The 18966-nt window shown below is 39.5% G+C and overlaps 1 protein-coding gene across 2 annotated transcripts in view; it reads left to right on the top strand.

The window, feature by feature from the left end:
• astn2 (astrotactin 2) overlaps positions 1-18966 on the top strand; it is a 285626-nt gene that overhangs the window by 173374 nt on the left and 93286 nt on the right. For both annotated transcript variants that reach the window (XM_075456540.1, XM_075456539.1), the window contains exons 12-13: positions 15312-15478; positions 17116-17304. In XM_075456540.1, coding sequence (XP_075312655.1) covers positions 15312-15478; positions 17116-17304 — 356 coding nt within the window. The remainder of the gene's footprint in view (positions 1-15311; positions 15479-17115; positions 17305-18966) is intronic.

Below are 18966 nucleotides of genomic sequence, written 5' to 3'. Positions count from 1 at the left end.
TCTGCGGTTGGCTGATCGTACAAATGGCATATATATTTGCAAAGTAATGCAAATGGAGAGTGGTCCAAGTTAAATTCAGTCCCCAGATTTCCGAAAGCCTTCAGGTAGACATCTTTCTCGCATGCCACAGCAAATGTCTTCTTTTTTGCCTTGTGGTGTCACACCCAGTGAATGTATGGATCCCAATCAAGGCTGAACACACACTGGCTCTGAGAGCTGATGACACCTTGGTAATGTCCATTATGCGTGTTCTGTTGCCCGTCCCTGTGAAAAAGTACAAGCTGCATGGCAAATCTTTCTGCAGACTCACAGCAATGACTGCTACATCAGTGTCAGGGCTCTTAATAATGACAGTCTTATGTTCCTGTGCAGCATGTTGTGCATGCAAAAACACCAGTGTCACATTCTTCGTGGTCACACTGCAGATCTTCCACAGCATGAACAGACTGCACACCTTCCAGTACAGTCACACAGTGACATTGGTGTTGATGTGCTATGTACAAGCTGAGGTTTCTTCCCACTGCTGTAAGATCAGCATGTGGCCACGCATCGTAAAAGAACTCAGCAAGTGCTTCTTTATTTGTTCCTTCTGATTCCTTCCATTCCACCTCGTGCAGGTGAAATTCTGTGTTTCCTCATGCTTAACAGAAGATATGTGCATGTAACAAATCTTTCAGTCGAAATTTCGTCTTCTTCGGTACTGCTGGATGATCGCGCTGCTGCTGCGGTGCTGTTTCTGTTTACCAGCTCAGCTGACATACCAGCTATCCGATTCGTCCATTCTGATGACGTCTCAACCGTGGCACCTCTCGCGAGCCAGACTGTTATTACGCCTGCCGAATATGTACATACGCATTGCCGGGCACTAGTTATTCCTTTAAACGTTGCGAACTAAAAAAGTACTGTGTTCTGAGCGGCGAAACTTTTTTTTAAACCTCAACATAACTCAATCTTTTTATGAGCTGAAGCGTGTTTGGTACGGAGAGCGTGGAACAAGCCTGGTGTTCTGAAGGAGTTTTCGAGGTTCACCTTACGGCCTACAAGTGGTCTGTTCCATTATGAAATGGGCTTCAACTCCTTACATTAAAAGGTACTTTCCTCTTTTTTTACTCACATTTTTTTACCCGCTATACAGCTAATCCAACTGCCATTTTAGTCACAGCCAAGTTATCCAAACTTTCCAAAGTAGCATTATTATTATCATGTTATCACGCTAAATATAATATTTTATGGAACTGCATGTACAGCTCATAAATAGCAGTCAGCATGTGCTACCAAATGCTTTTTGTGCTGGCATACAAAATTAATGAGCCTGCTTTAACCCATTTTATAGTAGGTTTGCATTTATTTAACTGGTTCGATATGATATTAATGATATGAATACTGTTCAGTATCTCATATCTAAACTAAATAAATAAATACAAAATGTATTTTCATCCATAACAGGGGCCCCAACCATGTTTTATGTATCTGCATAGTACTGGTTAAATTTTCCGTCAATACTAAGGTACGGACTCTGGAGATTTTCTTCCTTTGAATCCAATGCCATTATGTTCATCGTAATGTGACCCAGAGGCTCACAGTAGTGGATGGTTGAGAGAGTCTGTATGAAATATGAATGATTATTTACTAATAAGCCTTGGATTGTCTGTCAGAATCTATCATACATCAAGTCTCTGCATAAGACCCCACTTGCCATTGTGTCCACATACATGCAAAACCCACAGAGACAGCAAACTATATGATATTTATTCATTTATGTATTAATTCATTTTATTTTATTAGTACTCCTCGAGTACTCATCAACTCTGTCTTAACTAAGCATACATTTACTTTAACTTAACATAGAGTGATAATCAGTTTAGAACAGAATGACTCACATGTGGAAATATAAAGCCATACGCATATATATATATATATATATATATGGATATATAATGTATATGTGTTTGTGTGTGTATGTCACTGAAATACAATTCAAAAATAGTCTTGGTATACCACTTACTTTTACACAGACAAAAAGGCAAAAGACTGACAAAGCTTTATAGTCTTCAAAGATTAAGTCCCAGAGTCACAGGCACAGTGGTATTATTTATTTCTGACATGTCTGGATCGGTGTTCCTTCAGACATCCTTGTCAGAGCAGGTGCTAACACAGAGCACTGACATGCCACAAGAAGCGCTTAAAATCCTTTATCAAAGTCAATCCTTTAAGGCTGGCTGCTCCTCTGAAGACAGTTAAAATGCATTTGTGATTAATTAAATGCTAGTCAGAGCGACTTCTGAAGTTCTTATTTTGTACTTTTGCCCACTAAAGAAGCACATGCACAGCTGTTGTGAGCAAAGGGATTTTAAAGTGCTCATATTTTTGTGCTTGTATCTTGCTTCCCCCCCTTGGTTTACCAGTTAGCTCTATTACACAATACAGCGGTGATGTGTAACAATAAATCATCACAAATGGTTGTGACTGTGAAGAGCTTAAGGGAGGAAAAAAGGGAAAAAGGCGAAAATGCATTTAGTTAGAAAATGAATCATTTGTTTGGATTATATTTTGGACCTGTGCACAGAAAAAAGCTCAATCTGCAAAACATGCAAATAATCAGCTTCACATTCATTATAGATACTACAAGTGTTAGTATCATATCACATTTACACCCATCGGCCACAACATTTAAAACCACCAGTCTCATAGAATGTAGGACACCTTTGTGCTTCCAAAACAGCTCTGACCAGCCAAGGAACAGACACAACTCTAAAAATGTCCTGTGGTCTCCCACCAAGTTATTTGGTTTCTGTGCACTGCGGAGAGTCGGTTTGGGGGGAGGGGATCACGCAGCTTCCAGCACATCAAATGTGCTCAATCCAACTGGGATCTGGGAACACCTAAGGCTCTTTGTTGTTGTCTTCTAGCTGTTCCGGAGCAGTTTTGCCAATGTATCAAGGCTCACTCTCATGCAGGTGGAGGACACGATTGTTAGAGACTGCTGTTGTGGTTTGGGATGTGCTTGGTTGGCAACAATTTTAGGTTGGCGGTACTTGTCAAAGTAACATCCAAATGAAGGCCAGGCCCCCAGGTTAGCAAAAAAAAAAACAAAAAACGCTCTGCTGTTGGTGATTGGAAGAAAAACTTCAAATTCATTTGTGTGAGTTTTTTTTTTTTTTTTCACTCTTTTGCAGGAACTTATTATTCGAAATAGTTTTTTTTCCAAGAGTTTAACATTTTGCACTCCTTCAGGGCTAGAGCCAGCCATCTGGCACTTACCCAGTGGGCCTACGTGCCTCTTGGGTAAAACGACTTTTTTTTCTAAATAGCCAACAAAACAAAACAGGTTGGCAAAAATCTTTCTTTCTTTAGTCGTACATTTAATCCCATAGGACTCGATTTCTTTATTAAACTGTGCTCCCACAAATAAAAAGAATAAAATGTTTAGCATGCCAAAATGGATGATACAAAATACAAGGAAGGCTCACAGACATAGAAATTCCCTGTCAAAATGACAGACCCTTCAGGCTGATCCTGCCAAATGTGCAAAAATCACAGCCTTACTTCCTGAAGGACCTTTATCAAGCTGGTGGTTGCGGGCTGAATAACAAGGATCGAGAGAGCAAAGGAGTTGCCTGAAGCAGAAGCTAACAATGGGCTCAGGATTATTACTGTGTCTCGTTTTGGATACTTCCATTAGTTTTGCACGTCCACAAAGACAGCCAGAATTCCTTGATTAAATTAACTATTAACAGGGACATAAAAATTGAACTGCAGACTGTGCTTAAAAGACTAACACTGTCTCATTTCAGGCAGCCATTTGTACAATTACATGCAGTTCACAGCGTGTACTATTAGTTGTAAAGAGAGGGAAGTTTGACAGGATAATGTCGTCTCGAGCATAGGAAGTTGTGCACTTGCGTGTAGCTGTCGTGCTCGTTGTCGCACTTTGCTGACATTTACGGCTGGACCAGGCTCAATCTGACACACGTCGAGTACAAAATTTCCCCGGGGCGACATTTATACTTTTATTTGACAATGACTCTAAGGGAGGAAGGATGGCGAATCTGTAATTGAAATTTTTGTGGTGCATTTTGTCACGCATGAGAAGTGCAGAAATAAGTTGTCCGCATGGGGGCTGACTGAACATCAACAGTCTGTTTTGATTCTGGTTTAACCTGCAGTCAGCCGTCATTGAAATCTGGACTCGCCGCCAAAATTTTAAACACGGCATTTTCTAGTGGTTTGACATGTTTAAAGTTTAGGTTTTACAGCTGATGGATACAGAGCTTTGTGCATACTGGAAATGTAAGTTTCTTTTTCTTTTTTTTTTTCTTCATGACATATTGTTGCATTCAGCCACAGAATCTGTCCGACTGACGGAACTACACAGAGCCTGAGCAGATGGTAGGATATTAGTAGCATATCTTTCATGGGTTTATGTCCCTTTTGGGACATCTCTGGTAGCTGTTAGGATGCAAGGTTGGCAGAGATTTATTTTTCGACTTCGAGCACCAATCCAGAGTTTAATTTTGGCCCATAAAACTCCAGTTGTTTATAACAATTTAGAGAAAGGCAGACACTGTTTTCTCCAATCTCATTTAAAGTCGCTCGTATGCTGTTCCAGAACGCGAGAGTTTATTAAAACGTGCGGCACTCTCCAAAAGTCAAAGAATGAAATGATGAGTTGTCAGTGTGGAGCCAGATTTCTGCTCGGCTTCCTCTGCTTTGCATAAAGAGTCAGCTGGGAGGAAAAGTGGCATTCCCTCCCAAACAAAGCGTGTTTGAGCAAACCCTCATCCCCTAATCCCTCTACCCAGCGTTGCATGTATGTCCCCACAGCTCTGTGTTCCTGACAACTGAGCATTATGACTCCCCCTGCTCTGCTGCACAGCTCAGTTTACCTCATTAACACTCAGTTGCCGTGCTTTATGGTTTAAAGCAAATGCACGGTGATAATTTGTTCAACTGTTCACTTTGATACCGTTGGTTAAATGCTGTATCGAGTGTGTCATTTAGTGTATCGTAGAGAGACGCATAATACTGTTGAAGCCAAGAGAGGGGGAATTAAGATTTGTGTACAGCGGGATTCAGTTCAGAGCAGCCTAAGGACAAAAGTACGGGCGCGGTTTCCAGGAAAACTTGGACTCATTCGATAAGGGGTTCAATATTTTCATGAATTATCTGGCAAGATAAGTATTCTAATTGTACTTAGTTTAAATTGGTTCAGTCTGGCTCAGCTACAAATGTGAGCAAGCATCAAATAGGCTGATAACAGCTACTCTTAAATGCTGCCTGTCCCCAGTGTAAAGTGGACTTAACCTCTTAACGCCAATTGTCGCATATATGCTACAAACCGTTTGACTCAATCAACCAGCTGAGATAGCATCTTTATTCCCCCAATGCCGGTTAGTCCATATTCACTACGGACCTAGGAACCTTTATATAAATAAATATGTAAAAAAAAAAAAAAAAAAGGGCGAATAAAAAAAACAATGTTTTTTCACTGTTATATTACTGTGTTGTTGTTATCCTATTATTGACCAGGGGGGTATTCCTAGAAGCTGGCTTAGCGGAAAGCCTGGCTTATTTTGCTACTTCTGGCTAAATTTAGCGAGAGTTCCGTTCCATAAAGGTGGCTTATTTGAATGCCCGCTGAGTAACCATGGTAATTTATGCTGCTGAAGCTTAAGTTGAAGCTTAGCTTAGCTGCAACTCAAAAAATGTCCGACCGGCTGAAACGGACTCCGGAAAGAAATGTTCAACAAGAATTCTGCGCTCCCGCAACTCATGTCTTGTCTAAAAAACGAAGCAAAAACTGTGGTTATCATATCACCACTTTCACTGTCTCGAAAAATCAATCAGTCGGTGCCAGTGCAACTAAAGAAACGCAACTATACACACGTATTGAACATGAAATTAAATGAGAGAGAACATGGTATTCATTAAAACTAATCAATACCTAACAAACATCCGATCTACACCCACGTAGGACCAGACTCAGAAAAATGGGGGACAGGTAATAATGTTAATAATACAAATTATTGAAAGCTCCTTTCAAAACAGTCAAGGACACTGTACAAACAAGATATTAGATAAAACGCAGGAATTAAAACATCTTACCATATTAAAAATACACAGAACGGAGCAATAAATGGAGGTAAGCAAAGTTAAAAGGATGGGTTTTGAGTTTAGACTTGAACAGAGGGAGAGTGTCATTATTGCGAATGTGGGGGGGGGGGGGGGGGCGTACTGTACCCATGTACGCATCCAAGTCAAGGCAATTTGTAGAGCACAATTCGTACACAAGGCAATTCAAAGTGCTTTACAGCTACATTAAATCACAAGAAGGCAATAAAATCATTCCAAAAAACAAAAAAATCATTAATTAATTAATTTAAAAGTGAAGAGTGCAGATAAAATACTTTCAGGTGTCATATGCACATCTAAATAGAACTGTTTTCAGTCTGGATTTAAACATTGTCACATTGTCCAGGCCCCTGCTGGACCCGTGGAGGCTGACTATGTAAACTGAACATTTTTCCATATCCTAAATGTACAGGTACACTTGGGGATAATTGTCCATAGACTCTGAACTGGATTTCTCATTTTGAAAAATACCACATAAACCCCTTTGAGTAACGCTGAGCAATGTTACATTTATGCCCTGTGAAACCAAGTACCTCATCATTGACTCCTATCCTCCATGCGTACAGATGATCTGTGATGGAGGTCATGATTCTAGGATCTTCCGAGCATCCTCACTGGCACAGAGGTTTGCACAAGGCGCAAGAGTTTTACTTACCTGAAGGAGTGTACTTTTGAAGTAAGGTGTAGCATAGGCAGAATTTTGGTAATGTAATGAGAGGTCAGGTGTAGAGGTCATCTTAAGGAATTTAAAGTGCTCGTCATACTTTATTATAGATAGCCATATAAGGCACATATTGCATCAAATTGCCAAGTCTTAACACATGTATATCCATCCAACATTTCTCTTATTCTGCAGTAGAGTTCAATGGTGTCCTGCTTGGGGACAGAGGCTATGCATGCTGGCCGTACCTCCTCACGCCATATCCTGATCCAGGAACAAGGGCATGCACATGCACATGCACATGCTAAAACAAGGGCACGGATAGAAATGACCTTTGGCCAAATTAAATACAGGTTCATTGCTTAAAGTTCTCAGGCACCATGGCTGACTTCTGACAGAGCCATCTTAAATTAATAGTATACTTCATAAATTTATACATTTTGTCTTGTGGACAACTTTTCAGGCTGAAGTCTTTTCTTCGTTGAGTCCCCCAAAAAGAGCATTAAACATCTGCAGCTCATCCAGAACGCTGCTGCTGGAGTTTTAACCCGGACTAAGAGATCTGAACACATCACAGCAGTTTTAAAATCTTTACTCTGGCTTCCAGTCAGTCACAGAATAGATTTTAAAAGCCTGCTGATGGTTTACAATCTGTGATATGTTCAGAGAATATAAAGCCAGCAGAGCTCTTAGATCCAAGGACTCAGGTCAGCTGGTCCAGTCCAGAGTCCAGACTAAACATGGAGAAGCAGCATTTAGCTGTTATGCTGCAAACAAGTGGAACAAACTGCCAGTGGAGATTAAACTTTCACCAAATGGAGACATTTTTAAATCCAGGTTAAAAACATTTCTGTTCTCATGTGTCTATGCATGAAATCTGCACGCTATCTTTTAATTTATCTAGACTGTTGCTTGTTTTTAAATTTATTTAAATGATTTTATTTGTTTCTCTTTAATGCTCGCTAAATGGACAGAGATGATTTCTAACTTTCCACACGTTAGGTCATGGCACCCCACTGTGAATATAAATGTAAAAAACACATTTCTAACACTTTGCATGAACCGTACAATAATGACAAGTTTGAGTTCAAGTTGAGTTGAATTGTTTAATTATTATTAAATGTTTCTCAAGCTGTGGATAGAAAACATAATTAAATACAGTTCACAACACCAAATTCTCCTTTATCTGAATTTATACTAACATCCCTCTCCAGTTTCATGATCTCTGGCTTGATCTTTTTTATTTTCAGTTTCTTGTGTTCATATCTAGTTTGCTGCTCTCTTTATTGGACAAACACATTTCTTCAAAGGCTACTTACCACTCTGAAATATTTTCCTGTACTTTACCTTCACCTGCTGTCAGGTACGCTTTTGGCTGTTAAGATAGCTCCTGTTGAGATGTAACAGTGAAAAATGAATATGTGGGTCTCACACTCACGATATTATAGTCACAAAGTATGATGATGCGTGTCGATTATTGGGTTATTAATAAACTGAGCAGGGCCAGTATATTTGTGCTGTACATCTCATACAGAGACAATTCAGCATGCTTTATGTAAACAAATTATAACACAAAGAGGAGAGCACAAATACATGAGGACAGTAAAATAAATGTCTAACAATTGACAATGGTATGAAACTTTCATAACTTACGCATTTAGTCTGTCTGCACTTGTTTGCCATGACGTTTCTTCGCTTTATTGACCGCAGCTGTATTACCATTTCTGGTGATGACACTTTTAAAATCCTCATACAGCTCCATCAGCATTATTTGTTCAGCTGCCGAAAAAATAACAGCTCTTCTCGCTCTCATTTTCACACAGATCTCCGTTTTTCCACCATCCACTCGTCAGGGCTTCTTACGTTCCTCGTGCACTCGCACTAAGCTAGGCTATGTAAGCCTCGCTTGGATTAGCCTCACTGAGATGCAGCTAAAATATCTTCGAGGAACGACTTGAGGCTTAAATGTGAGATGGCGTTAGTTCAAGCGACGCTTACCGGCTATAGCCTGGCTTTCTTTAGCTACTTTCTAGGAATACCCCCCAGGATGCCTGTTGTCGCAAATTTGCAACATACCAACATTTCTATTTATTTTTTGTGCAAAAGTGAAATTAATAATCTCTTTTTTTTTTTTGTAAAAACTGATCAACACAAGGACGAGGTCTGTGATTTACAATGAAAGCCGAAGGTTTAACCTCTAAGTATTTACAAGTTTCATCAGAGGCTGAGGGATAAAGGTTTTAGTGGGAGATGTTTTCCCGCCAAAAAAGTTTTCAGGAGGCTATGTTCGAGTGCCGCTTGGGTTTTAGAAGGCTTTCTTTATACAAAGCCGTAAGCTTGAGTTGGTTGAGAATAGACGCGTTATTGTGAAGAAACAAGCAGCTCGTTCTTGACACTTTAGGATATCACTGAATGTGCTTACCTGAACATGAATATCCACCTCATGTTTGATTTTTTTGTTTTCTTTGAGAAACCTGTTTATGTTCTCACACATGAAATTCAGACTCCAGACCGAAGCCATTATCCAGACGAAGCCGGAAAAAAAACACAGCAAGTAAGAATTCATGTTGATGTGAGAAATGACCAAAATACTGACCTAACAAATCCGATGCATAATGTTTACAGGGGCATCATTGGGTATCATAGATGATATTTCTGTTTTTCAACTACACAGAGACGTGCAAAACCTGATCTGTCTTTGTTTTTGTCTTTTATCAAATCCCGAATATGATCAAAATTTTGATAAAACCTCCAAACTGGGACAACTCACAAATAAATTCACTTTTTTCTTTTTTTTTTTTGATGCTCCGAGAGCAACACATTTGAGCAGTGCTTGGGATACAGGGCATGCATCACTGCCACCTCTAAACCAGATTAGACTGTCAAATATGCTTTTAGAGTATTTTATTTACCCCCCCCCCCCCCCCCCTCAGTCCTTCATCATGATTTAAAGCCGTGCTGTTCCAAGAACTTTTCTTGTTTTGTGAAAGACTGATATCCTCCTGAAGGAGATTCTGTTTTCTTTTTGCCTTATTACCCTGAAGTTTGCACTACTTAAAGCAGTTCCCTTGCCCTGTTTTGAATCCTTATCACCTCTTCTTTCTCTGCAACGTGTAATGGCCCCTAAGTGCGAACATCCAGCATCTTAATTTTGACAAGATAATTACGGACGAGTTTTCAGTTCTTGATTGAAGCCGGGAGGCACTAATGGGTGATTAGAAAAATGAATAGCCTTCATTCTCAATGTGTGAATGTGATTTTAGAGGGATGATCTATGTGCGGTGTAAAAGGTAGATACATGTGCTGTTACATTCTGTGTATTCTTACTCTTTCTAATTTCTTTGTCCATTTCTTTAGACCTGCTTGCACTTTCAGTCCCCAACTATGATGAGGAGTGAAATTAAATCAGTTGAGTTCTTAACGGTGTCATGAAATTCTCATTTGTGAGAGGATACGTACGCAGCACATGTGTTTTACACAACCCATCAGTGTGTACATTTCTCCACACTTGATCAGCCGGTGTAGTTCACATCAGTCTGGAGAGTTCCATCTTTTTTTTTTCTTGTTTTGAACCATGGAGCAGATCTCTTGACATGTTTCAATAGTGCTGCCAACATCGTCGCTACAAAAGCAAAGCAGAGAGGACAAGCTGCTCACAGGCAGCACCGGTGCTAACCTTAAGAACTTTTCATTCAGCCACAGAGTGGTGCATGGCAGCTCTGAATAACTGACAGCTATTCCCAGGGCTCTGCCTCGTCATGATGAATGGCTTCAATCTTGTTCTCCTGAGGAGGTTAGCATTACATCCACAAGATACACCTAATGGATCCGAGACTGAGGTGCTTTTTTTCTCGCCGTGCCGAACATTTGGGACTTTGTTTAGAACACACATTTTGAGTGCACAGTTATCACAGCCGTTCTCCCACGAGATAAAAAAAAAAAAATGCGGTTTTACAGTTTTTTTTGTAAAATTAGAAAATGTCTAGAGCAAAGCAAGGCCTTTTTTCAGTATTAGCTGATATGCTTGTATGAGAACTGTGTTTATTTAATTTTCCAACATCCTAATTTGATAGAATAGTCTTCTTGTTACGTGAAAGCTACCTGTGATCGTGAGAAAATCACATACTTTGAATGAAAGGGCTCCTCGATTGCTGTTCAGAGCTCAGTCACTGCCGACGTTAGGGTTAGCTGGTTGGATTCTGTCGTTCACCATCAAAAGAAAATGATGTACAAAGATAAAAACGTGCTAGCTAACAGTCACCCACCCTGTAAAATTTATGAAAGTATCTATTTCCTTAATGAAATAAGCAATGAAAAAGAAAAACTAACATCCTTGAGGCCAAAATTAAATGGAGAAACTCTATCAATGAAAGTCTGACATGTATATCTCTGCTCATTTCCCTCAATTTTATCATTTACACAGTATTTAATTTTTTTTTTTTTTTTTTTTGCAATTTTCACTTCTCAGTGTTTGCTTGTTGTGTATGTTTGCAGACTTTCTAATTTTACTCTATTACTACTCTATTTACTCTATTACTATTTGTTTATATCTCTTGTTTTTTTTGTTATTTTTTCTTATTTTAACTACTGTCTTTGCTCTTTATACTTTCTTGACTGAGAGCTGCATTAACAACTGAATTTGTCGAATATGGGATCAATAAATTTGATCTAAACTAATCCAATTTAATCTAATTTAATCTAATCTAATCTAATCCGAATGCTGAAATGGATCATTTAGTCACCGCCGGGTCAAATTTGAAGCTCATCTCCATATTCTTTCTCTTGTTACGGCAATCCATTTAAAAAACTTGTGTAATGGTTTTAGTAAAAGACTAAATAGCCTGAGAAAATATCTGCTGCTCTGTGGACTTTAGTGGTTTCACACTTTCTGGTGTTGTTTCTTCCAAAGTAAAAAACAGAGTGAGAGAGCTGCTGAACACATTTTTTTTTTTTTTTATCACCGAAAGACGGATGTTATCACCAAGTCCTGCGTAAACTTAATCTGTTAGAAACAGCTTTGTCACAGTATTTATAGCTAAATAAAAAATAAAAGCAAAAAGTAAATATGTATAATCATGTTTTTTTAATGCTACAGCCTGCGTGTTTGTTTCAGCAAACTGGCATGTGCAATTCTCTTGACCTGGATAGTCTGAATGCTTTTCCAAAACCACATCGTTCTATCCAGTTTTTGTATTTTAGCGCATTCCTTTTTATTTCTGACATGCAACGTCCTGTATTCCAACATTTGCTTTCAAAACAGACACAAGGCACCCAGCTGTGAGGGTCTCAGATACCTTTTAGAAGGAGACTGGCATTCAGACAGGCTCTCTTGTTGGAAGACGATTTGAACGCTGTCTAGCCTGCACGGTCATAATGGTGCTGAAGGGGAAATAAAATATGTTTTTTCAGAGTTTTGAACCTTTCAGCAGAGTCACTGTTAAAGAAGTGAGCAACAATGTCTTCACATAGTCTCACAATAAACCTGACGTGTGATGTCCTAATGAAAGTAGCGTATCTATCACTGACTTTTACTTCAAACAATACAGCTCTCCTTGATATGGTGAGATGGACTGCAGATGTTGACAGACTCCAAGGTTTTAACCCAGAAGCACATGGCGTGTTTTAAGGATGCTGTGTAAATCATGGTGGTAAACAACTCTGGGTGGCAAAAGTGACACAAGTTCTCACAGCTCACACTGCCCCATGTCCAGAAGGCACAAGTGTTCACATAAAGTTGCAATCCTGAATGACAACAACAACTCTTTTCCGATGACCTGATTCCAGCGAACAGGGCTGCCGTTGGGTATGAGCGGCTGTCTGTCAGTCAGCCGGCTTTCAGAAACAGCAACACATGCCGTTTAGCTCAGATATTTATGTTTCTGGGGACGTGTGACTACAGCAGTCTCTGTTTTAAGTCTCAATTCCGATTTTTAAAACTGAGAGTGAACATGCCTACCGACAACAAATACGGGGCTTGGCTGTCAGAACTAAGACTAATTTTGGTTTTAAAGAAATACCCCAAAACCAATGGACGACTGTCGTCGTATATGGTTACAATGCCCACAGCCAGTCCCACGCAGGCAAAGCCCCTCGCAATCATCATTGTAAACCAGCAGAAGTGTTATATCAATACTCACAGAGGAGATAATGCAGCAGTACCTGCAGCTCTGAGGAAGGTGTTGGTCGTCAGAAAGCAACACATTTTCAGCATGTGGCTGATGTTTGAGAGTGGAAAGTGTTTGTTGGGTCCCGCGGCTAAAACTGCCGAACGTTTAGAAATGAGCCTTCCCCTATAATCAGGACCAACTCTTCGCACTATTGGTCACTGTTTGTGCACCCATCACTTTGTGCCCATTGTGGGAATTTAGTTTTTTCTTTGTGGCTTCTAACGTCACACTCTGGAGGACACAATGCATACACAGCCCGGCACATTGCTAACTTGTGAGATTCAGAACTTGCCGTAGCTTGAATTGACATAAAAAGCACAAGCTTCTGAATGCTGTTTCTCTTTACGCAAAGGGAGGTTTTCTCTTAGTATTCTCCAGCAATGTGTGTGGGGGGTAAACAGAGTTTCTGATTAATACTGTTTCTTTATGTAGTTGTGACGGGTGTGGCATTCCATTCAATAGTTTCCTCATGAATAATTTGCAGACAGCCTGCCAGATTGACTGCTGTGTTACCAAGTGGGAAACAAAGTTGGAAATGATGTAACAAATTCACAATACTTTTAAAGTTCTGCTGCTCATCTACAAATCACAGAATGGTTTAGGTCCAGAATACATGAATGACATGCTAGCAGAGTATAAACCCAGCAGAGCTCTGAGATCTGCTGACACAGGTCAGATAGTGGAGCCCAGAGTTCAAACTGGACACGGTGAAGCAGCTTTTAGCTGTTATGCTGCACACAACTGGAACAAACTACCAGCAGAACTGAAATCAGCCCCAACTGTAAGCACTTTTAAATCCAGGTTAAAAACATTTCTCTTTCGGTGTGCTTATGGTTGAGTTTATATTTTTCTTTTCCCCCTCTTCTTTGATTGCTTTAATTTTTATTCTATTTTTTTTCTCTTTAAATTGCTTGTTTTTATGCTGCTTTATGCTGTTCTTTTAAATGCCTTGTCTTTATGTAAAGCACATTGAGTTGCCTGTGGTATGAAATGCACTATATAAATAAAGATGCCTTGCCTTGCCTTGCCTACTGTATTCAAACAGCATCCACAAAATAACTCACCCAAATGAGAACAGTGTCAAAATGCGTCTGATGAAGCAGTCAGTGAAGCAGGTCGTCTCTGGCCATGTAAATAAAAGATAACTGATCATATTCAACTGGCAGAGTGCGCCTTTTACCACCCTGCCATTGGAGTTTGCAAAAGAAATGTTACCATCGTACAGTCGAGTTCAAGCCAGAACAGCATAAAAGTGAAACCTCATTGCTTGGGTTGAGTCAAAATCTTTTGTTTCCAGAGCATTATAGCAGTCCTCAAGTTACTAATTGTAAGTAAAATAGCATTTTAATGGAGTCCCTACTCAATAGAACATGAATCTGCTGATGCTGCATTTAAGCCAAAAGGATATTTCTCAAGCTGTATAAATATAATTGATAAAAATCCACTCCATAAATGAATGGATGTACTGTACTGTTCTTATTGGACCCATTACTCACCTTCAGATAATTAGAGTCTTTTCACTCAGGTTAATGTGATTTAAAACTGATGATGTGCTCAAACTCTAAAACTTTGTTTTATGGCTAAGTTACTGTTGAGCACCTTCTTAGTAAATGAAAATTAATTTCAGTAGTAGTAATAATAAGTGAGCAAAAGTCACTTAAAAAAGTAAGATAGAGGTATTTTTAATCCTCTGAGTCTTTGCAATATATTTAGTTTATTTAACACTAATGATGAACGAAACTTGAGTTATTTAAGTGCTTTATTTCTCCCCCCCCCCCCCGCCCTCCCACTATGGAGTGTAGAATTCCCAATAAGATAAAGTTCTTATTTCTTACAGTCCTTGGACTAGATGGCCTCCTCTGAGGAACATAAAGCAGTTCTATTCCATCTGTCGATGTGCGGCTTCGTCTGGAGAATGTAACCCATCAGGACTTTTGTTCCTGGCATGAAAAATACCAGAGATCTCTGTGTCAGCTGAGAGTGCCTTTCTAGGCTAGTAGTGAGCCGAGCTGCGGTGATGATTCTAAGCCCTCGCTTTGCAGTGTTTCATTTTGGAATCCCTTTAAAACCTCCACGTTTTTGTATAGCATCAAATAAGATAATTGGATTTCAGTCCTCTGTCTTTTAAACCTTTCCTTTTTTCTAAAAATCTTTCATGTCCTCTCTGGTCTTTTTTCCGTCTTAGTATCTCTGCCTTCTCAGTACCTTATCGTCCTGATTAAAATGCGCAATCTGACCTCTGTGCCTCACCCTCTTCTTCCGTGTTCCTAATCCATCCTCTCCCCTCTTCATCCTCCTTATGTCTCCCTCCGTCCTCCCCTCCTTCTTTCCCTGAAATCATTTTCTCGCAGTGTCCTGAGGGGCTGAGGCCGATGAAGGATGACTCAGGTTGCTATGACTACTCCAGAGGCATTGACTGCACGGATGGCTTCAATGGAGGCTGTGAACAGCTGTGTCTCCAGCAGCTTGTACCGCTCGAAGATGACCACAGTTCCAGCAACGTGCTCATGTTTTGCGGGTGAGAAAAATAGCAGAAAGAAGAAAAAAGAAAGACAGACAAAGAAAAAATATTTTAATGGTGTCTGCTGGCCAGGAACAAAGCTTTATTGTGAAGCAGATTTCGATGAACAATGTTTCTATTGTGAATTCGTCAAGCAAATGCCCACTTAAAAGTTACAATAACTTTCTGATTTTGTTCCTTGCAATTCTAATGTTCAGCTTTTCGTAATACTTTCAAAATGATACAGATTATAGGTGTACATGTATAATATACATAAATCAATTCCCATTTTACAACCCCTGCTATAAATTATGGAATCACCACGCTTAGAGCAGGTTCATTCAACTCAATAGCCGAAGACTCAGATGTTCTAAAGTACATCTAAAGTTTTTCAATTTTGTGATAGTTGATGTTGAAGTCAAGGAGAGAGCTAATGGAATCATGAACTAATACAATCAGTGACAACTTTGTTGCATCCACACTTTGTTGTTCTTTTTTTTAAGTTAAATAAAATATAGCCTTTACTTTCATTGTTATTTATCATCAAGATAAGCGTTGTGATATATGTTCTAAATTAAAATAAGGCTTTGTTTTAACTGTCCATATTTAAACTCGTTTCCTTTGAGGTAAGACGTAACAAACCTTTATCTCCAGGTATTCTGGCCCCTTTAAATGTGGAAATGAATGGGCCACCTGTTGGTCCCATTTCTGGTAGAAACATTGGATCTCAGCGCTCAGACATTTCTATCAGTGTTGAATGTTATGAACACAAATCATGGATCAGTATACCAGAGAACATTATATTCTTTCTATATATCTATATTTCTATATAACTATATTTCGGGTGAGCAGAGCAGCACACTGTGCTCTATTGCTTTCATGTAGACTGAATTTCTTCCGAGACAGTTTGGCATTTAAGATGATTACAGATGTTTGGTCATTTTGCAGATGGTGATCTGGCAGCCTGACGTTCATCCCATCACACCCTTTCATGCCTCATTTGCCAGGTTGCCATTTCTGCTTTGATTCGTATTTAGAAGATATGACTAAGAAAAAGGGAATGGAAAAGGTGAAAATCAGAAAAACTTCCATACATGCGTAAAATGATTCATACGCTCACTTGGGATGGTCTTTGCCCATTTTGAAGAAGACTTTATACGTATGGAAACAACATTTCAAATCACTTCTGTCTGGACAACGATTAAAATGATGTGACTTACCAACTGATTCAGGTCTTAGCTGGCAAACAACAAACTTACCTTACCGTCTTCTATAATGTTAATGTTATATAATGTCTCAGATTTTTCTCCGAGCTGAAAGTAGGTTTCCTCTCGTAGGTGTCCACGGCTGCTTGCATATTTATTTGTTTATTTATTGATAATGGCAGTACCGGTTATGTTGGCCATAGTCTACACTGCCACCACATGGCAACACTGCAAAACTAAATTTACTAATTTCAAAGCATGTAGTTTAAAAATGTGTCTGATTAACCTCGTCTCGTTTGCGGCTTTTTCAGTAAAATGAGAAGTCTTAACGTGGACACTCTTCTTCCCTCCACAAACCTGCAGTGTACTGTTGCCATACAATTCCTCTTCACCTTGAGTGAGAGGTTGAAATGTCATGCGATGTATTGACGGTTTGTCCATGGTCCTCAGGTGCGTGCAGGAGTACAAGCTGGCGGGAGATGGGCGCTCCTGCCTCCTGCAGTCAGAGAACTGTGAAGGACCAAAATGCCCGAGGCAGGGTGTCCACTTCAATGACACTCTGTTTGGTGAGATGCTGCGTGGATACAACAACAAAACGCAGCAAGTCAACTTGGGACAGATATTCCAAATGACTTTCCGGTAACTTGTGTGCAAGTGCATGCATGACACTAACACAAATCCCCACACACATATATTTTTACCCTTTTTTTGATTCCTTCTAATATTAGTGGCAAAAAGAAATACCGTCTTTTCCCTTTTCTTCCCTTGTCTTTTCTCTTCGTTGTCTTTTTTAATCTTGTGAAAAGTACTTTTTTTAATATATTCCTTTTTTCTTTCTTTTTTTTTCCCCACTAGTGTTGGCACTTTCTGTCTTCCCTTGTGACCTGTTCTTTCACAACATAACTGTTTTTCTGCATTTCACAAGAGATATCATCTGGAGTAAAAGGGCGTTATCTATCTACAAACCTCAGTGGAGCAGCTCTGGGAATCAGTAGTCCGGGTATGCTGCTGGGTTGCAGCATCTGTGTTTGCGCAGATATGTGTGCACGTAGGTGTATATGTGGGGAATGGAGAGCAAGAAGGGTATGAGAGTGATCGCCGAGTGAAGATTGAGACTTATCTCGTGGCACCTCTCCTTAAACAGGCAGCCTCGTGAAAACCTGGCTCCCTCAGATAAGTCACATGCTGCCTGCGAAGAAAAGCACAAGACAGAAAGATGATGAGGGCATATCAATGCATGAGTACAATGGGCACAGAAAAAGTGCTCAGCCTCCACCCCACATTCTGTGTGTCAATCTTTTACTTATTCCAACCTCAGTCGATGCACTGAGGCTCTTTACATTAGTTTTTTCTCAGTACTGTTAGCATGCAGTGCTTTTCATCTCTTCTGCCTCATGGGGTCACAGTCGGTCGAACTTCATTCTTCTGTCTGCTTTAACAGCTCGACGGTTTCTTCTTTTGCTACATAGTTATGAAATTGTTTGAAATCCAGATTCCAATGTCATTGGAATGGGTCAATTATTTCTTTAGGCGTAGTTAAATTTGATACTATTTAGAGCTCCCTGGGTGTAGAGAAGTCGCTGGCAACAGGAATGATTTGTTTTATGTTAAAATTTCTCTTCTTCATTAATGGAGCCACAAAAATGTAACCCGAACACTGTTCAGCTCAGCATATTTACATGCAGTTCGTGTGAAGTCTTCTCTCAGACATCTCCTCTCAGAGATGCACTCTTATTCAGGTCCTGGGTAATTTCACATAATTCCCCAAAGTAGTCAGCATTTTAAAAATCAATGGAATAAATGCACGACAGGAGCACTTCTGCTTCAATCCCATCTTCTTAATATACACAACTTTCCGATGAAGCAGTTCTAAATGGCATTAAATTGCATTTATTTGGGATTTAACAGGCTACATGATTGTGTCTGCAGCTGCCCTCGAAGATGTTTAGAAGGCAGGAAACCATTAAGTACCGACTAGTAAGCTTCAGGCTGCGGCATGTATAGACGAGGGTGAGATATTTAAAAATGACTGATAAAAATATGGATTATTACATATACATTATTACATATACATATACATATTAACTTAGAACATATTAAAGAAAAATAAATCTGTTTGTGTATTCTTTAAATTTCCATAAAGTGTTCGTCTCTCTTTATTTCCTTATGAAAATGTTCAAAAGACCTCCATATGGTGAAATGACAACTACAGCTGTGAAATGCGTCTGTTTGATGAATTTAGATTGGTCGCTCAAACAATATTAAAAACATAGAAGCCTCACATGCACTTAATTTTCTGTC

Source organism: Odontesthes bonariensis, chromosome 22, assembly GCF_027942865.1.
Source record: "Odontesthes bonariensis isolate fOdoBon6 chromosome 22, fOdoBon6.hap1, whole genome shotgun sequence".
NCBI lineage: Eukaryota > Metazoa > Chordata > Actinopteri > Atheriniformes > Atherinopsidae > Odontesthes > Odontesthes bonariensis.
This window is presented reverse-complemented; position numbering and strand designations above follow the sequence as displayed.